Here is a 20,242-nt window from a genome sequence, read left to right as displayed (position 1 = left end):
AAATGTCATCTATACTCCTTGCACTTCCAAGTCTTATCTTAATTGCATATCCATGAAGAAAAATAAAGTTACTAACGTTATCAAAAGAAATATTCATTTCCTGAAGGACTGCTTGTATCATGTCAGACATGAGTTCACAGTCTTCCGCCTCCTCGCGCCTTGCACAGCCGCGGGCCGGCCCGCAGCAAGGCACACCAGCCTCTCCGCCTCTCCGCACCAATTACAGTAACAAACTCTCGTGATCTTCCTGCTTGTGCTTCTGTTTGTTTCACTCGTTTCTGGAACAGGGAAAACTGAGCGTTGCGGACCTTGCACGCAAGCCGCCCGGGCCTGAGCGTGGCGGCTCATTGCTCAGCGACGCGCTGCCAAATTGCACAGGCTTGTCCTGCCTTTATTTGCAACTTTATTTTCCCGATGTTTCACCAAAATTAAGCCATACGGTTGGTGGGAATTTAATAACAAAAATTGTGAATCTAATTTTTATAATTTTTCCCGAGGCGTCCGGGGAGAGGCGACGGGCGGGCAAGTAATTCATTTTATCGATGATTAATCTGACGGATCGAACGCTCGGCCCGCGCTTCATTGTGGCGAGGGTTTTTTCCCTTTTTGGTCCTGTAACAATCACTAATTGGCGAGGGTTGTGGCCAGCGCTAGGCGTTCCTCCTTTATTTTTGGGGAGGCTGCGCGTGGAGCGATCACTCCTAGTTCTGTGCTTACCGAGGTATTATGTTCTTCAGATATATTGAAAGAATCATCGTAAATGTGGAAGCAAAACAAAATCATGAAAATATGAAGTACAGGTTTTATTTACATGGATCAGATCATATCAACAAAAACGTCTTAAGATGTGAGTGACGATGCAAGAACGGTATTGTTGTGGGCGGCTTGGGGCTCACCGGGACTTTGTTTTTCCAGAGACGCCGCTGCCTCTATCCTCGTGCCGCCTGGCCAACATCACCGCCTCCTCCCTCAGCCTCACCTGCCAGCGCCCCGACGTGGACGCTGCCGGCACCACCGTCTACAGGGCTGAGGTGTGTGTGTGTGTGTGTGTGTGTGTGTGTGTGTGTGTGTGTGTGTGTGTGTGCGCGAGCTCTTTTCTCCCTCTAGACGAAAGTTGTGCGGACGGTCGCTGCATTGTTGTATATGCTTAAAGCGCGGTGTTCAGTGTTGTTTACTGTCCGGAACTTTGCCTCTCCTGAAAAAGAGATTCATATTTTTCAACAATGTCTATATAGTTAAGAAATTTAAAACGGACATTGCACAACGTTTTCCGGGCAATGATTATATCAGACACATGAACCTGATGATCTTCTGACCACCTCTGCGCCATAAATTCAAGTGTGCCCCCCTCCCTTTGCCTCCTCCAGGTGTACTTCGAGAACAGGACGCTCTTCGCCAACGTCACGTCCCTTCGCCCTAACTTCAACGTGAGCAGCCTGGACGCGGGCACCAGCTACCAGATCAAGGTGTACGTGACCCACGGCCCCGTCACCTCGCAGCCCGTCGTTGTGTCCGCCTACACCTCCAGGTCCATGACCCCGAAAGGTGAGCCACTTTATCTTTAGTTTTTTCACAGGTGTACTCTTGCACTATTAGGACTTTTTCTTGTAATCCGGGAAGGTGAGGTACATTACATTTCACCTTCAGGTGTTTTGAGGGTCAATGATCTTGTTTTTTGTAAATATCTCGTAACCAGGACTTTGCTTCTTCCTTGCATGTTAAGAGGACACAACCGATACTCTCTCGTGTTCATGTACCTGGAGGCTGAACTCTCCTGAACCCCTCCGTGGCGGCTCATAACACACACACACACACACACACACACACACACACACACACACACACACACACACACACACACACACACACACACACACACACCCACCCACACACCCACACCCACACACACACACCAAAGAAATCAACGCAAGACTACAGTTTTAAATGCGTATAAGATTTCCACAAACAAGAAAATGGAGCTGACACATTTTACAACATTCGTGTGGCCCCAGTTCTGACAAAAAAATCTGAGACTAGACAGCGTTTTAAAATTTCTTTCTCCTTCTCTCGTTTCGGGCAGACTCCAGGGACGGCGGGACCTCGGTTGGGAAGGTGCTGGGCGGCCTGCTGCTGCTCCTGCTGGTGGTGGTGGCGGGGGCTTGGGTCCGGCACCTGCGGCGGCGGAGGACGGTGGCGGTGGGCGAGAGGAAAAAACATGAAATCAAGGTTCCTTCTGACGAGATTAATCCGGACGTGGTGCCGACCGCTGTGGGTGAGTGTTGGGGCGGTGGAGGGGCGCAAGGGAGGGACGAGGGCGTTTAGATGAATTAGACAACAATGAAAAAGTCTGTATATTATTAGCTGTATCTATTCATGCATCTATCTATTTTCCATCTATCTAGTCATCTGTATACCTTTTTTCCTTTTCCCTGAGAATTGAAAACATATTGAAAGCGACTCGGAATGCATCAACATAACCTTGAATGACATGTTGAGAATACGACTCTGGTTCCATCTTGCGCCAGAACCTGGAGACTTGGAAAGATATATGTTGTGTGGTGTTTAGAGTTGAGGGATAAGCTAATTCATGAATACTATGGGTGAAGCATTGAGGTATGGAGCGTGGCTGTGGTGGAATGTTGGGAATGAGATATTGGAAATTGCTGCGGGAAAGGGATCAATGAGTAGGGAGTGATGGAGACGAGGAATGCTCATGCCTGTCAACGCTGAAGGTAAACTAGACTTGACAAACCGAAGTGCTGCGAGGGTGTGGCTGGGAAGTGTTGCGATGCGTGGGTGAATTCAGACAGAGAGAGAGAGAGAGAGAGAGAGAGTGAGAGAGAGAGGAAACTTAACTTGACGAAGAGGCTTTGGAGGAGTGGTAAGGTATAATATATGTCTCATCCGTCACTATTCATTACGAAGTTGTTGAAGGTGAGAGGACGGAAAGGAAAGGAACGACACCGAGTTTAATTTTAAAGCGAATGGGGACAAAACTGATGAAAAGAAACAGAAAATTGAATAGAAGATAGATAAAATATGCATACTGTAATCCACAAAAAATAATGGAAAAGATAGACAAAACAGAAACAAAACTGGATAGTCATAAAAAAGTTGAGGGGTTCAAACACAATTCCTGAAAGATAAAGAAAATACCTTACGAGAGGAAGACCAAGGAAGGAATGATTTAATGGGGTGGAACGGTGTACGAGGCGCCAGGTGTGTGTGTAGGGGTGTGTAGGTGGGTGTAGGAGCAAGGAAGGAAATGTGGAGGGCAGTCTAGGGAGATATGGAGTGCTTAAGGAAGGAAAATGATCGACGAGAGTGTGTGATCCAGGCGTGAGAAAGGACAATGTGGAAGTAAGGTGTTGAGGAGAAGGAGGAGGAGAAGCAGGAGGAGAAACACTGACAAAGGCGGATGAGGAAGGAGAACTGGACGAGTAAGGAAAAAAAAAGACGAAATATAAAAAAAAACTGAAAGAAAGGGAAAATATGGGGCTAGAGGAATACAGGACGAGTATGAAAAAAAAAAACAAGACAAAAAGTATGAAAAAAAGCTGAACGGGAAAAAAATGGGGTTAGAGGAGAACAGGACGAGTATGAAAAAACAGGACGAAAAGTAAAAAAAAAAAAAAAAAAAAAGCTGAAAGAAAGGAAAAAAATGGGGTTAGGGAATTGAATGACAAGTTGGAACCGTAAAATTGAGTCGGAAGAGATTAAAGAAAGTGTTCAAGAGAAAAAAATAACATTCAAAAGTATAAAGAAAGCTGAAAGAAATGGAAAAATGGGGTTAGGGATTGGACGAGGAGTAAAAAAATAAATAAATAAATAAATAAATAAAAAAAGAAAAAAAACAGTAAAAATGAGTAGGAAGAGATTAAGGAAAATGTTCAAGAGACGAAGAACACTTAAAAAAAACCATATGAAGTGTAAGAAAAAGAAAAAGAGAAGGAGAATGAAGAGAAGAGAGAGAGGAGAAAACTGCCAAAAACGCTCTGGCATGTACAAGGGGGAACTGAGCTAATTTGATAGAAGTGCGTAAAAGTTGAAAAATACGGTTAAGTGCGGAAAGTTTACGGTGCGGAATTGGTGTAATAGAATCCCAATTTATGTATTACGCGGGGAATAGAGGAGGTAGTAACATATACACTCGTAGGATGACGGAGAGGAGAAATTATAATGACTTACGAGGAGACAGCAAAATGTGAAAGGTGTTGCAACCAGGAAAATATTTATTCCGAGAGAGAGATCCAGAGTGAGAGAGAGAAACAGAGACAGAAAGACAGACATGCGGGTATTCGATATTTTGATTTCAGTAAAAGGTGATATCCAACTCCCACTCTTCTCTAAAAAAAAAGAATTGTTCACCTGAGGGAGTGTGAGAGAAAGGTCGAACGAAGCTTGCCGCGGAAAACTTCACGTGTGCTGAGGAAGGGGAAGAGCTGCGGGTGTGTGTGTGTGTGTGTGCTGGGCGGAGGAAGAACTAGTAAGGAAAGGGAAGGGAAGAAGGAACAGAAAATGGAGGAAGAGCATAGCCGAGGATGGAGACAGGCAGTTCTCACGCTGAAAAATGAAACGGAGGAGATGGACGGGGGTGTCAAGGGATCAGGAAGGAGAGAAAAAGAGAGAGTTAGAGAGAGAGAGAGTACACACATGAATGAAGTGGAGGAACGCGAGCAAAGAGAGTGAGAGAGAGAGAGAGAGAAGGGGTAGGAAGAAAGGAAGGAAGGAAGGCGCAGGATTAATGTATACAAATATCAGGCGAGACAAGACAGTTTAATATCGGAAAAAAGTAATGACTGAGTAAGATGGTAAGGAGCGGGAAGATGTGGTACTTAGAGAGAGAGAGAGAGAGAGAGAGAGAGAGAGAGAGAGAGAGAGAGAGAGAGAGAGAGAGAGAGAGAGAGAGAGAGAGATATGGACAGTGAGAATGAAAGTGAGAGTAAAAGTAAAAATAAGACAATTAATGAGTGAGATAGAGAACGAGAGAACGAAAGCGAAAGAACAAGAAAGCGAGAGAGAACGAGAACGAGAACGAAAGCAAAAGAACAAGAAAGCGAGAGAGAACGAGACCGAGAAAGAGAGTGCGAGAACGAAAACAAGAACAAGAGAGAGAGAGAGATCGACTGACGAACGAGATCGAGGGAGACGTAATGACAGGAGGAGGAGGAGGAGGAGGGCGCGCGGTAATGAGTACGGACAAGGTGAGGTGAGGGTAGGGTAGCGTAGGGTAGAGTTGGGGAGGGGAGGGGAGGGGAGGGGAGGCCGCCGCGAGAGAGGGAAGGAAGAGGATGCGGGGTTAATACAATGAAGCAACGACCACTTTCTCCTTTGTCTCCGGGAGTGGTCGGCTAATGAAGGCAAAATATCTAATTACCTGCACTTTGTCTCCTCCTCCCTTATTTTCCCTTTCAAATGTCATCGCCTGGAACCTCAATTAACGCTGATATCCCACACTCACACGCACGCACACACACGCACATGCACATATTCTCAGTAGTCTCCTAACCCACACCGACTCCTCTTCTCCCTTACCTCCAGAAGACACGTTTGACCTCCTCTCAGCCGGGGCAGCCAAGTCGGAGGTGCCCATCCTGACGCCTGTGTACGAGGCTGTGGCCGCTACGCTGTCGGAAGGCATGGCGCGGGTAAGTACGTATGGGGTCCTGAAGGGGAAGGATGGGATGAAATGTATGGAAAGAGATGAGGGAAGGGTTAAGTGGATGTCGATATATTTGGTGTGAAGGGGAAGGACGGGCTGGGATGTATGGGAAGAGATAAGGGAAGGGTTAAGTGGATGTCGATATATTTGGTGTGAAGGGGAAGGACGGGCTGGGATGTATGGGAAGAGATAAGGGAAGGGTTAAGTGGATGTCGATATATTTGGTGTGAAGGGGAAGGACGGGCTGGGATGTATGGAAAGAGATAAGGGAAGGGTTAAGTGGATATCGATATATTTGGTGTGAAGGGGAAGGACGGGCTGGGATGTATGGGAAGAGATAAGGGAAGGGTTAAGTGGATGTCGATATATTTGGTGTGAAGGGAAGGACGGGCTGGGATGTATGGAAGAGATAAGGGAAGGGTTAAGTGGATATCGATATATTTGGTGTGAAGGGGAAGGACGGGCTGGGATGTATGGGAAGAGATAAGGGAAGGGTTAAGTGGATGTCGATATATTTGGTGTGAAGGGGAAGGACGGGCTGGGATGTATGGGAAGAGATAGGGGGACAGAGGATGGGTTGGGAAGAGAGAAAAGAAGTTAGAAAGGGGGTCTTTTTTGTTAACTCTTTTTATTGCCCTTGAGCCGTGTCCTCTGATGTTAAAAAAAGGAAATGAGGGAAAGAGCAGGTGTTAGAAAGGAATTCGTACTTTACTAAAATACTTAAAAAAAAAAAAAAAGATTTAACTCATAGCTCAGGAAGTAAAAGTCTTAGGTGTTTAAAGATTATATTTCCTTTGTTCCTCCGGGTCACTATCTCTGTAAAAATTATCGATCTCTGTTTATAATCAAGGATAATGAAAGTTTAAAGCTATCAGGCCTCTACTGGTATAAAAGCATCCCAGAAAAAGTATCCTAAAGGGGAAACAGTGTAAGGAAAACTAGGCGATGTGAGGGAAGGGACTTTAGATGCCAGAAAGGAAGTGGGTGAAATGAATAGGAGAGGAAAGAAATGCACAGGACAGAAACGGAAGAAAAGGTTAGAAAGAAAGTGGATGAAAGGAACAGGAGAGGAAAGGAAGGTCGAGCCAGAGAGGGAAGCAAAGGAAAGAGTCGTGTTGAAGTAGAACAGATGCCAGAAAGGAAGTGGGTGAAATGAATAGGAGAGGAAAGAAATCCACAGGAGAGAAACGGAAGAAAAGGTTAGAAAGAAAGTGGATGAAAGGAACAGGAGAGGAAAGAAAGGTCGAGCCAGAGAGGGAAGCAAAGGAAAGAGTCGTGTTGAAGTGGAATAGATGCCAGAAAGGAAGTGGGTGAAATGAATAGGAGAGGAAAGAAATGCACAGGACAGAAACGGAAGAAAAGGTTAGAAAGAAAGTGGATGAAAGGAACAGGAGAGGAAAGAAAGGTCGAGCCAGAGAGGGAAGCAAAGGAAAGAGTTGTGTTGAAGTAGAATAAAGTAAGGTAAGAATGGGAGACCAAGAAGAAAGACTATACTGGAGGACAGGGCAGGAGAGCGAGGGGAGGAAGAGAGAGGGGAGCGCGAGGCGAGAGTGAGAGGCGGGATGGATTACAGAAGACGAGAGGGCGGACAGGTAGAGACATGGAGCCTTTTATTGCCTCTGTAACAGTATAGACCCTCAAGGCCCTGTTTGTTCGGTACTCCTCTTGCTGCTCTGTTTGCTGCTGCGCCTTTTTCTCTCCTTTTAAATCGTTTACGACTTGATTTTCCTTTACGGTTTTCAGTCTTTGTCCCTCCCCTTCTCTCTCTCTCTCTCGCTACCTGTCTATCTATATCTATCGTCCTCACAAGTAAAAGAGAAATAGGAAGCTCCCCGGACGTGTTTACGATTCCCAGGTCAGTTCAGTATCAGGCTCAGTCACCGTCACCTCGGCTCTTGTTCTTCTTTCTCCGTACACGTCCGCTGATCATGGGGTGGGATGCTGCCCTAACTCTCCTCGCCTCTGCCTCTTTAACAGCTTATAATTTGCTGTTTTGTCAATTACTTAATGGTGTTTCCTAGGAAGTGCTTAATACTTGGCCCCTATTAATGTTTTAAGGTTAGTATTTAGTAAAGTTAAATAAAATGGTTTGCATGATTTTATCCTATTCGATGCCGACGGGCGGCTCGGTGTGACGCAGTTAATTATGCTCTCTGAGTGTTTAATCTCCTCGCAAATGTAGTTTCCATGCTCCGTCACTGCATTTTGCCCTCAGGTTACCTTAGTAAGCTAATTACGGCGGCGTATTGTGTTACTATGACAAGACTGAGACTCGAGGGATATAATCACGTAATGTACCCAGACACAATCTGTTCTGACTACCCGACCCCTGATGTTCATTGCCGTGCCTCTCGTACCTTCAGAAGTCCATGGCGTCGGCCGAGGTGTATCCTGCGGTACGGGGGGCGGCAGAGGGCCAGGGGCATCGACGAGTCGCCTCCAGGGACTCAGACGCCGCCCTCCTCATGCACCAAAAGGACTCCCTCGAGAGCCTGCAAGATGCGAGGCTCCAGCAGAAGGGCTCCCCAGGCAGCTTCGCACGGGTGAGGCTACAGGAGGAGGCGATGGACTTTGCTGGCGGCAGGCTAGACACGAGGCTGGGCCCCGACGACTTCCCGCGGGTGAGGCTGCACCACGGCACGGAGGACTACACGGGTGACTACATGGAGAGGAGTCCGCTGCAAGGCGAGACTCCCGAGGACTTCCCAATGCCGAGGCACACTGAGGTCACCTCCCCCGAGGACTACAGCACCGTCAGACTCCCAGGCGGGGCAACCGACGAGTACCGGGAGGAGGGCCGCGCTGAACTGTACTGCCCCGTGGACCAGCTCATGCAGGCGGCGGAGACCGTGGTCTGAGTGGCCTGAGCGGCCCGCCTTCCGCCGCCCACCCACCCTCCGCGGTAAGTGTCCTTCTCGTGCCGTACTGATTCATTGCTGCCGTAACTCAGCGGCTTATGCTGTGGGCGGTGGCAATGATGCTTTGCATAGCTCTACGTTACAAACGTTGTACATGTCGGTACTAACAGTAATAATTTGCTTAGTGTAGCCTTACATGTTGGTGCTAACAGTAATATTAAACGTTGCCTAGCGGCTCGTGTAAGTGATAACAGTAATATTCAGCGTTGCACGAACGAAAATGATTCACTTCATATTTAATTTCTCATTGGCATTGCAAAATGGCCCACAAATTTAATTTTGCTCTTAAATGCACTTTGTAGATAGTCATGTAGTTGATCGCATTAGTCAGTTGAAGTAAAAACTCACTAACCAACTAACCAGATGACTAACCCCACCACTCTTCCTTCCTTTCTTTCCTCCTTCCTTTCTTCCGCCTCTCCCACAGAGCGAACGGAGGAATTCTGTCACTTAAAGGGCCTCAAGTTTGCAGACAAATTGCAGAAAACATCTGCTACCCTTCCCCTCCCGAACACTCCCGCCCTCTCCAACCCTCCCCGCTCATACGTACCTGTTCCCCATCCGCTCCTCCCTTCCAATCCCTCCCCCTCATTCCATCTCCCTCCTCCTCCTCCTCCTTCCTCAAGTACCTCCCGCCCTCTCTCCCGTCAGCGTGCTCTGTATTGCTTGCTGTCTTGGAATAAAGCATATATATATTTTTACGGTTGTCTGCTAACCTGGAGGAGGGATAAAAGGAAATGAGACTGCTTCTCTCTCTCTCTCTCTCTCTCTCTCTCTCTCTCTTTTTTCTCTTGTTCTCATTAACGAAGTGCTCCCATTTTTCTCCGTTTTCTTTGTTGGTGTCAATATAACCGATGTTTTCCACGTAGCTCCATATGCTGATGATGATAATGATGCACAGGTACAGAGAGAGAGAGAGAGAGAGAGAGAGAGAGAGAGAGAGAGAGAGAGAGAGAGAGAGAGAGAGAGCGCTACGACATTTAATAATATTTTCCTCACAAACCTTATTTTCACGCTCTTAATGTCTTCAACCCCCCTCTCTCTCTCTCTCTCTCTCTCGCTCTCTCTCTCTTTCTCTCCCACCATTATGTCCTCCCTTCCTCTTCTCTCCTCTCCTCTCAAGTGGATTATTCTGTTACCTCCTCCACTCGTCATGGCCAGGAGCGGGAAGGAAGGAAGGAAGGGACGAGAGGAGATGAGAGGAAGGGAATGGGGGAGCAGGGAGAGGAGGAGGAGGAGGAGGATGGAGATGTAACACTGATCTGATAACGTGAGGCTTGCAAGGGAGAAATGGAGATGCCCAAACCACCTTATATCTCTAATACGAAGCAGGGAGAGACGGGGAAGGCCAAGAGAGACGGAGAATGAACTAGCCTGAGATAGATAGATAGATAGATAGTTAGTTAAATAGAGAGAATGGGTGGCAAGTAGCGTATATGAGATGCTGTAGGCTGTTAGGAGGAAAAGAGAGGAAGGGAGGAAGCGTACTGAGAGAGCTGGGAAGGGCTGGAGGGAAGACTGGAATCGATGAAATGGAGGAAGGAATGTGTGCGTGTGTGTGTGTGTGTGTGTGTGTGTGTGTGTGTGTGTGTGTGTGTGTGTGTGTGTGTGTGTGTGTGTGTGTGTGTGTGTGTGTGTGTGTGTGTGTGTGTGTGTGTGTGTGTGTGTGTGTGTTTTGTTATTTTTCGTTACTGTTCTTTAAGATGGTGAATAATGATAGTGATTCGGGTTGTTGTTTTTGTCGTTTTTTTGTCCTTATTTTTTTTTTGTTGAGGCTGCTGTTCATGTTATTATTATTGTTGTTATTTTTTTTTTCGTGCTGTTGCCCATCGTAATTATTGTTGTTATTTTTGTTTTTGTTTTTTGTTGTTTTTGTAGATGGTGATTGATTAGTACGAGTGATTCAGGTTGATGTTTTAGTGTATAGGTTTGTATTGGTTGTTGTTGTTGTTGTTGCTGTTGTTGTTGTTGTTGTTGTTGGTGGTGGTGGTGGTGTTGTCGTTGTTGCTGTTGTTGTTGTTGCTGTTGTTGTTGCTGTTGTTGTTGTCGTTGCTATTGTTGTTGTTGTTGTTGCTGTTGCACTTGTTGTTGTTGTTGTTGTTGTTGTTGTCGTTGCTATTGTTGTTGTTGTTATTGTTGTTGTTGTTGCTGTTGCACTTGTTGTTGCTGTTGTTGTTGTTGCTGTTGTTGTTGTTGTTGTTGCCGGCCCTGTTATTGTTTCGGTGTGGCGTCGCTTTGTTTGTTTCCATTTTATTGGCGTGTCGTTCAGCCCGCCGTGTGTGCGTTGATTGGCCTCCGCGCGTTGGGAAGCACATGTGTAAACTCGCCGTGTTTGACCTGTGCGTGTGTGTGTGTGTGTGTGTGTGTGTGTGTGTGTGTGTGTGTGTGTTTGGGTATTGTGCGTATGCGTTTTTGTTCTTGTGTTGGGGTTCTGTGTGTGTGTGTGTGTGTGTGCAAATCCACTGGTCGCACTCTAAAACTGTTACTTCCCTTTAATTTTTCTTTTATACTTCCTTCCTCCTCTTTTTCATTTGTTTGCAGTACCGTGATTATAGTACTACAGTGGCATGGCTATAGTGTCACATCGCCTCCCTCTACCACTCGCTTTCACTCCTCTTGTAATGGTAAGCGATTGCCTGTCTGCTCCGAGCCAACACGTAGATTCCTATGCATATTCAAACCAAGAAATATTGTTACTGCCTCTTCATAGCCCTTACGTTTCTGTTTTAAAATCTGGCACCATTTATTTCCCTTCGATTTTTACTCATTGTTCCTCTTATTAGGCTTTTGAGCCGGCACGTAGCGGGATAAGTAAGAGCGGTTCTGTTATTGAGGATTAGATTTTTAATACCCCGTGAATTGGAGTAAGCAAGAGGATTATTATAAGATGGTGTAGGAGGAGAGTGGAGACATATTAATTGAAACAAGTCGAGAACGGGAAGAAATGTTGGATAAGATTGAGGAGGAGGAAGAGAAAGACAAAGAGGAAGAGGAAGAGAAAGAGAATTAATAAGAAAAAGCGAAATAAAAAGTAATAATAAGAGATAGAATAAGAGAAGGAATAAGAGAAAGAATAAAAGGGAATAAGAATAAGAGAAAAATGTAAGAGGAGGAGGAGGAGGAGGAGGAGGAGAACTATACCTCTCATGGTTTGTTGTTGTTGTTGTTGTTGTTCTTGTTTTTGCTGCTGCTGTTGTTGCTGTTCTTTATATCAATTTGTTTTTATATTCATTCATATCTTTCTATATCGCGTCGTATATTTTTTGTTCAGGACAAATAAACAAAAAGAATAAAAAAGTAATAACTAAAAACTCAAAAGAAAAAAAAACAACAACTAAGAAACGGAAGGAAAACACGCAAATTAAGACAGACGATTCCTGGATATATTGCGGATTAGCTTGAGGGAGGGGGGTCGGGCATGTGGGCGGCGGCGGTGCTCGGGGAGACGCGGGGACTTAGCGGCGAGATGGATTGGCGGACGGCGGGGGAGGAGGGAGGGGGGGGGGGGGGTAGGAGGGAGAGGGAGGGGGGATACCTACCTATAGCGAGTCGGTAAATGAGACAGATATCTTTCTTCTTTGCTGTTGTCTTGCTTTCCATGGCGATAGATAGATAGATAGATAGATTGATAGATGAATAGATAGTTAGATATATAGGTAGATAGATGAGTAGATAGGTAGATAGATAGACAGAAAACACAGAATAACAAACAGACAGACAGAGAGGCTGACATGCATACATATATACATACAGATACAGACAGACGGAGAGACAGACAGACAGATAGGTAGACAGATAGACCAACAAAATTGATAAATGGATGAATAGATCGATAAGAGAGAGAGAGAGAGAGAGAGAGAGACGGTACACCTTTATCGTCGTCGTCCACAGGTAAGGGGGATGAAGCCCGTCAAAGAATTATTCATTTTCTGTTCCAATTTATCGCTGGCTTACGTCTCGGATTTGGGTGGCGGGGAATTATTTATCTCCGAAGGTAAATTGCCGCGCTCTGCTGCCATTAGAGAAACAAACTTGAACCTATTGGATTTATTCTTCTTTTTTTTTTTCATGTTTCCTTCCCTTGTTTCTTTATTCCGTCTATCCTTCTCTCTTCCCTCTATCCTTCTTTCTTTCCTCTATCCTCCTTTCTTTATTCTTTCTTTCTTTCATTCATTTTTCTTTCTTTTCTTCATTGTTCTTTCTTTCCTCCATCTTTGTTTCTTTTTTCCTTCTTTCTTTCCTTCATTTTTCCTTCTCTTCATTCTTCTTTCTTTCCTCCATCCTCCTTTCTTTATTCCTTCTTTCTTTCCTTCATTTTTCCTTCTTCTCTTCATTCTTCTTTCTATATTCCTTCTTTCTTCCCTTCATTCTTCTTTCTTCTCCACATCCTTTTTTCTATCCTCCATTTTTTCTTCTTTCTCCACTCCATTTTTCCTTCTGCTCCATCTCCCATTCTGTTTATCCTCTCATTTCTCCTCCCATCTCTTCCTCCTACTCATAAACCCTTCCATTCCTCCTCCCTTCTCTTCCCCCTACTCATACACCCTTCCATCTCTTCCTTTTTCCTCCTTCCCTCTGTCCGTTCCACACTTACTCAATTCCATTTCCCTTTCCTTCTCTTCGTCTTTATCTCCCTGTCTGCTATTCATCTTACCAGGTCTTTTCTTCTTTCTTTTTATCTCTTTCACCCATTTATCATTCTATTCCTCTCTCCCCTCCCTTCCTTCCTCTGTCCTTCCTTGTATCACCCCCTCCTTCCGTCTTTCCTTCCCTCTCTCTCCTCCTCCTCCTCCTCTTCCTCCCCCCTCTCTCCAAAATTCTTTAGGAGTGTGTTTTCTTATTTCTCACTCCCCAATGATTTATTTGTCCATTCTTCAGTGTGCCTTTCTCTCTCTTTCTCTCTCTTTCTTTCTCTCTCTTTTTTTTAACCCCCTTTTGTGAGTGTGTGCCTTCCTGTTTTTCTTTGTCTCTTTGCTTATTTTCTCTTGTCATCTTTCGTTTGTGTCTCTTTCCGTCTCTCTTTTTTTTCTTTTTTGTCTCTCTCTCTCTCTCTCTCTCTCTCTCTCTCTCTCTCTCTCTCTCTCTCTCTCTCTCTCTCTCTCTCTCTCTCTCTCTCTCTCTCTCTCTCTCTCTCTCTCTCTCTCTCTCTCTTAATTTCCCCTTTTTTCCTTCTTTCTTTCTTTCGTTAACTTCCGTATGTCATCTCTTCCGTGTATGTCTTTTTTTTTGTCTATTTATCTGTGTACTTTTTATTTGCCTCTGCTTTCTTTCTCTCCCCCCTTTCTCTCTTCCTCTTTCTTCCCCACCCACCCCTTTCTCTCTCTCTCTCTTCCTTCAGTAAATACATCATCAATCTCCCTTTTGCCTGCTTTCTCCGTCTTTCTTGCCTTGTCGGGTCTGCTTGAATCTCTGCCGCTGCTTTTAATAAAGAGGAAAAATGTCTTGCCGCCCCGAGGAAAGGAGGAGGAGGAAGAGCAGAGTGGCAAGTGAACATTATTACAAAAGGGCAGAGTGATGGAACAGGAGGGAGAGACGAAGAGGAAGAGAAGGAAGAGGAGGTGGAGGAGGAGGAGAGTGCAGAAAATGTGGTACAGACGGGAGCGAGGGGAGTGAGAGAATGGGATGGGAAGGGGAATATTAAAGACGAAAATGAAATACAAGGAACGGGAGGAGAAAGAGAAGGAGGAGGAGAGTGCAGAAAATATGATAGAGACGGGAGTGAGAGGAGTGAAGGAGTGGAATAAGAAGAGGAATGGTAGCTAATGTGTAGGATAGAGGAATAACACATTAGAAAGACAAAAACGAAATACGAAGAGGAGGCGCAGGATAAGGAAGAGGAGGAGAAAGAAAGTGCAGAAAATGTGATAGAGACGAGAGTAGAACTGAAAGAAATCGAATAAAAAGAGGAATGGTAGCCAATGTGTAGGATAGAGAAAGAACAAAGTAGAAAAGAATAGAAAGGAGCAGGAGTAACGGAGTAAGTAGAAAAGATACAAAGAAAGGTAGAAGAGAGAAAATGCAAGCTATAGGGTAGTGAAAAAAAGCTGCATTAGTAGTAACGAGAAAAAGTGTGAAAAAGTAGAAGAAAAATACGTCATGAGAGAAAGATGGAGAGAAGAAAAAAATAGAGGAGGTAGTAAAGACAAAAGGGAGTGAAATATTGTGACGTAGGAGGAAAAGGAGGAAAAGAGGATGATGAAGAAGGAGGAGGAGGAGGTGGGGATTACAGGAGGAGGAAGAAAGAAAAAGCAGGAGGGATAAAAGAATAAGAGAAAGGATGGAAATAATGAGGAGAAGGTGCCATAAAGAAAAGAGGAGGAGGAAATCTGAATTACATAGAGGGGAATATGAACAGCGGAATTAGAAAGAAAATCGAAGAAGGAGGAAGAGTGTGAGTGAAACGAATTAAGACGAGAGGGGAAAAAAATATGTACAAGAAATAAAGTGAATGGAGGGAATGACGATGAGGTGCGAAAAGAAAAAAAAAACAGCGATAAGATTAGTTGATTGGCCGAACTAATAGACGAATAAATGAAAAGGAGATTGAAGGGGAACATGAAAAAAAAGAACACGCGTGAAGCAAGGTAAGGGTGGTGACGGAAACACGAATTGATATGCAAGGTAAGGTATGTCCAGGTAAAACTTCTTAAAATGTAAATCTCTCTCAAGCTAATACGAAACAGAAATAAAATCGAAAACTATCACAAAAAAATAAAGTTGAATGTTTTTGCTCGCATGCAGAGAAGAGGAGAAGGAGGAGGAGAGGAAGGAAAGAAAACATGGAGAGGGGAGGAAGAGAGAGACACAGAGAGAGAAAGACGAGAACTATAAAAAGGACACACGAGAAGGGAGGAAGAGGAGGAAGCGGAGGAGAGGAATAACAACACAGTGGGAGAACAGCATAGAGAGAAAGCACCGTCCTATTAGTGAAACGTTTGAGAGACGCCCGATACAAATTTAAAACTGCATACACCAGAGAAATCGGAGCAACGTCAACAGAAAGAACACACACACACATAGATAGCGTCTTTGTCCACCTGCCTTCCTTCTCTCCTTCCTTCCGTCGCTTCCGCCCAGCAGCAACAGCCTCCTCTTCTCCCTCCTTCGCGTCCTGTCTCTCGAAGCACCTTGACGGCCGAACACGCAGGTAGTAAGGGTCAACGCGCTCCAGAAAGTGTGTCAGGGAAGAGGTGAATGTGTTTGTTTTTATTTACTTCCTTTTCTGTCTCTATTCATCCGTCCTTCGTTCACAAGTCGCCTTCATTTCAACGCCGTTTTCTCCTTCCTTCGTGGTCAAAGTTGTACAATGGGATCTCGTTTTTTGTTTTCATTCCTTTTAGCGTTCTTTCGTGTTATTTCTTATTCTGTCTCATTTTTCTTGCTTAGGTCAGGGTTATGGTGATTTGTCATCTTGATATACCTGTGTGAAGGGGGGGAGGGGGAGGAGGGGTGCGTGTGCGTGTGTGTGCGTTTATCGGTGTTAATTATTTCAGAAAGGGCAGGATGATTAGCAAATTTTACAATCCTGAACAGAATCAAACACGACTGGTGTTAACCACAATTATGCTTTCACATTCTCATAATCCTTGCCGTCGCAGCTGAAGGGGTCGGTATCTCAACTAATAATTTCCTCTCTACCCTCCTGCCTTTCCTTTTCTCCCTGTTATTTCATCACATTCTTTTGGAGTTGGTGGGTATATGGAGGTGTGCAAGGGCAAGAGGGAGGCGTTATTTTTCTTGCTTCTTCCCTATCCTTCCTTCACCTTCTACCTTCCGTCCTTCCTTTCTTATTTACCTACTTCCTTCTTTTCATTCTTCTTTTAGTGGATGATGCATGGGATGGGATGGTAAATGATCATTCTATATTTCAAACAATGCCACCTTTCCTTCCTCCCTTCCTTTATTCTTTTCTTTCTTTCTTTCCTTCATTCTTTCATCATTCATTCATTCTGTTTTTTCCCTTTCTTCTTACTTCTTTCTTCCTTCCTCTTTTCCTTGTCTTCGTGCAACTGTAGCTAAAGGAATGAAACAAAGGGAAAGCGAGGGAGAGCAACGGGGCAAAGGGGGAAGGTTAGACCAAGGACCAGCGGCACCAAACGCCCACACAAACAGACCTACATACACGGCCTCATGTTTAATTGAAGCCAGGTATACCGCGTTACAAATGGCCCCGAACCTCCACGTCTTCTTGAGCGCCCCGTTTTCTCGAGCATCTGGCAAACGTTGGGGAGACTCTGGTAATTTGAGGTTGTTGTGGCGGCGGATGTGAGAATGTAAGGCGTAACCTCCCCTCTCAGCTCACCCGGAGAATGAGGTTTATGTGGTGAAGATCAATCAATGACTCTCTCTCTCTCTCTCTCTCTCTCTCTCTCTCTCTCTCTCTCTCTCTCTCTCTCTCTCTCGTCGATGTAGCTTACCTGTGTTGGCCTCGATTATTCGCTATTCCCGTCACAAAAGACATAATAGTTTCCGTTCACTACCTCGTCGCTAAGCCGCGTCACCTGGAGTTTACCGCTCAGCCTCGACGGCCACTTACCTGTCCATAACAATAACAACAAACTCGAAAGTCCACCAGAATTAATCCCTTCATTCTAATGCAAGCTCGTCAAGTATTAATGGTCTCTTCGTGTGTCGAGATACATATTTATACTCCTGCCTGTAATTGCGGGTAAAGGTGTGGTATTAGTGTCCGTGGTGAAATTCCGGTTATTATTTGATTTGTAATGATGTGATAATAATAAATATGGTTTCCGTATTGCTTAGTTTAAAGACACTCGGGACTTGTAACATTTCCTCTCGTACTTTCATCTTAGTAACCAAATACCTTACACTCTCCTCCGCGGTAACATTCACCAGCGTCATACCAGCTTGGGAATCACTTCTGTTAACCCATTTCACTGTAACACATCAACTCAGTCCAGTATTCCTCAGGGTAGGAGAGATATTTCTGCCTTCATTTCTTTAAAACTGTTAGGCAAGCGCCCTTGAACTTTTTCTCTTTTGCAACAACATGCCAGCACACTAGTTTTCCTTCTGCCGTGAAAGATGGGTCTCCCCGCCCACACGCTCTCTAACTCCACTCGAACTAAAGGGAAAGAAATACTCTCTTTAACTCCTTTATTCACTAACACACCAAGTTTTCCCTTTGTGGTGTAAGAGATCCGTCTTCCTGTCCACGTCCTCCTCCACCACTAAGTAAGAAAGAAAATTTAATACTTTCTTTAATTCCTTTATTCACTAACACACCAAGTTCCTCCAGTTTTCCCTTTGTGGTATAAGAGATCCGTATTCCTGTCCACGTCCTCCTCCACCACTAAGTAAAGGCAAAGAAAATATAACTCTCCTTAACTCCCTTATTCACTAACACACCAACTTCCCCCAGTTTTCCGTTGCGCTGTAAGAGATCCGTATTCTTGCCCACGCCTCCGCCTGCTCTCCTTCCTGCTCTTTCAGCCCTCCAGAAGACGCGTCCATCATGAGTGGCTGCCTTCCGTGCATAATAAGACCGCTCCTCCGCTCTGAGCCGCCGCCCTCATCGCCAAGCACCTCACTTATACGCGGAACTCAGAGGAAAGTTCACCCACTCACGAATGTTGTTATTGAGGCATCAGACGTTGACCTCAGGAGAGAGAGAGAGAGAGAGAGAGAGAGAGAGAGAGAGAGAGAGAGAGAGAGAGAGAGAGAGAGAGAGAGAGAGAGAGAGAGAGAGAGAGAGAGAGAGAGAGTAATGGAAGAAAAGAAGTTGATGGGGTAAGTTACGAGAATGAAGGAAGGAATGAGAGTGAGAAAAAAGACTAGGAGAGAGAGAGAGAGAGAGAGAGAGAGAGAGAGAGAGAGAGAGAGAGAGAGAGAGAGAGAGAGAGAGAGAGAGAGAGAGAGAGAGAGAGAGAGAGAGAGAGAGAGAGATGGAATTACGTTTGCCTTTGATGTGAAGAGAGAAGGAGGAAAATGGAACAACGGAATACAGAAGCTTAGAGAAATTATGAGCATATGTAGGTAGGTCAGAGAGAGAGAGAGAGAGAGAGAGAGAGAGAGAGAGAGAGAGAGAGAGAGGGAAAATGAACGCAAGAGAAGGAAAGGGAATGAGAGGAAGGACAAGTGAGGAATAAAAAAAGAAAGAGGCAGGAGGTGAAATACTGAAAATGGAAGAAGAAGAGAGATGAAGAGAGAGAGAGAGAGAGGGAGAGAGCACAAAGGTGGCGTGAAGAGGCGTGACAGTGCAGCCGGAGCAAAACAGGAGGGCCCAGAAACACACGAGAGCAAACAAAACAAAAAATAAAAACAAAAATATACAATAACCTTTCATTTTTTTGCGGGGCTGGAATATTGACACACAACATCCACACACACACAAACACACACACATACACAGACAGACCCGAAAAGAAAACGAAACCAAAACCGAGATATATACAACATTAAACCATTCCAAGAAATTCTAGATTCTGTGGAGGGAAGGACGGGAAAATAAAACCACATTGGAGGATGTAGAATTAAATAGAACCACACTCGGAAATCTTTCATCATAAGTCGGTCGAACTCAAACGCAAAACAGAAGTGAAAAGAGGACAAAAATTTCACACACACACACACACACACACACACACACACACACACACACACACACACACACACATGAAACAACACAAAGGGGAAGTGAGCCAACAGCGAGGCACCTGAGACACACACACACACACACACACTCACACACACACACACACACACACAAGGAACGGAACGGAACGGAACGGAGAGGAAACGAAAGGCAGGGAAGCAGAACGAAATACCAGGCTATGAGTTAAGGGGGAGCGGATGTTTGTGTGTACGAGAGAGAGAGAGAGAGAGAGAGAGAGAGAGAGAGAGAGAGAGAGAGAGAGAGAGAGAGAGAGAGAGAGAGGAGAGGAGAGAAGAAACCTAACCTAACCTAACCAAAAGGAGAAGAGAAGAGAAGAAACCTAATCTAACCTAACGTACAGGAGAAGAGAGAAGAGAAGAGAAGAGAAGAGAAGAGGATAAACGTGGTAGGAATTCATTTAGTGGCGCTTTACCCCAATGCTCATCTTTGTGTCTCCAGTGAAAGTCGATGTTTTGCGCTCTGTTGACATGCCGAGGCGGACAACATCACATTTTTCCCTTGCCGTCCAGTCTCCTCGCGTCTCTTCAGTCTTACCTTGATGCTGCCCAACATTCTCTTACATGCTCAGAATCCACACACGTTGCCGGAGAAACAGAAGAAGGATGATGAGAATGATGATGTAGATGGCAGAGTAGGAAGAGGGAGAAATGGAGATGAAGAGGGAGAAATGGAGATGAAGAGGGTGAGTGATGAAAGAATGGGTAGTGAAATTCAGAAGAAGGGGGATAAAGAGAGTATGGTGATGCTGAGGGTAAAGATAGTGGAGATGGTAACGAAAGGGTAGTGAGATACAGAATAAAGGGATGAAAAAAGCGGGTGATGTAGATGGCAATGAAGATGAAGGCGGAAAGAATGGGTTGTGAGAAATCAGAAGAAGCGGGTCGAAGAGGGAGAGTGATATAGAAAGTAAGGAGCGAAAGAAGGGAAAGAAGGGGTGGTGAGAAATCAGAAGGGGGTCGAAGAGGGAGAGTGATGTAGAAAGTAAGGAGCGAAAGAAGGGAAAGAAGATAAAGGAGGATGAAGAAT

The 20,242-nt window shown here is 45.0% G+C and overlaps 1 protein-coding gene across 2 annotated transcripts in view; it reads left to right on the top strand.

Annotated features, from left to right (window-relative positions):
- The window catches only part of LOC127007417 (neural cell adhesion molecule 2-like), an 85,088-nt gene extending 75,809 nt beyond the window's left edge, over window positions 1-9,279 (top strand). The window contains exons 12-17 of one of the 2 annotated variants that reach the window (XM_050878412.1): window positions 916-1,031; window positions 1,368-1,545; window positions 2,081-2,272; window positions 5,545-5,648; window positions 8,026-8,564; window positions 9,008-9,279. In XM_050878412.1, coding sequence (XP_050734369.1) covers window positions 916-1,031; window positions 1,368-1,545; window positions 2,081-2,272; window positions 5,545-5,648; window positions 8,026-8,520 — 1,085 coding nt within the window. In that variant the 3' untranslated portion in view covers window positions 8,521-8,564; window positions 9,008-9,279. Of the gene's footprint in view, window positions 1-915; window positions 1,032-1,367; window positions 1,546-2,080; window positions 2,273-5,541; window positions 5,649-8,025; window positions 8,565-9,007 lie in introns of both variants that reach the window. The other variant, XM_050878411.1, reaches the window with a different exon arrangement.
- The last annotated feature ends 10,963 nt before the right edge of the window (window positions 9,280-20,242 follow it).

This window comes from Eriocheir sinensis, chromosome 35, assembly GCF_024679095.1.
Source record: "Eriocheir sinensis breed Jianghai 21 chromosome 35, ASM2467909v1, whole genome shotgun sequence".
Classification (NCBI taxonomy): domain Eukaryota; kingdom Metazoa; phylum Arthropoda; class Malacostraca; order Decapoda; family Varunidae; genus Eriocheir; species Eriocheir sinensis.
The sequence above is the reverse complement of the archived record's forward strand: the minus strand, read 5'-3'. Positions and strand labels throughout refer to the sequence as shown.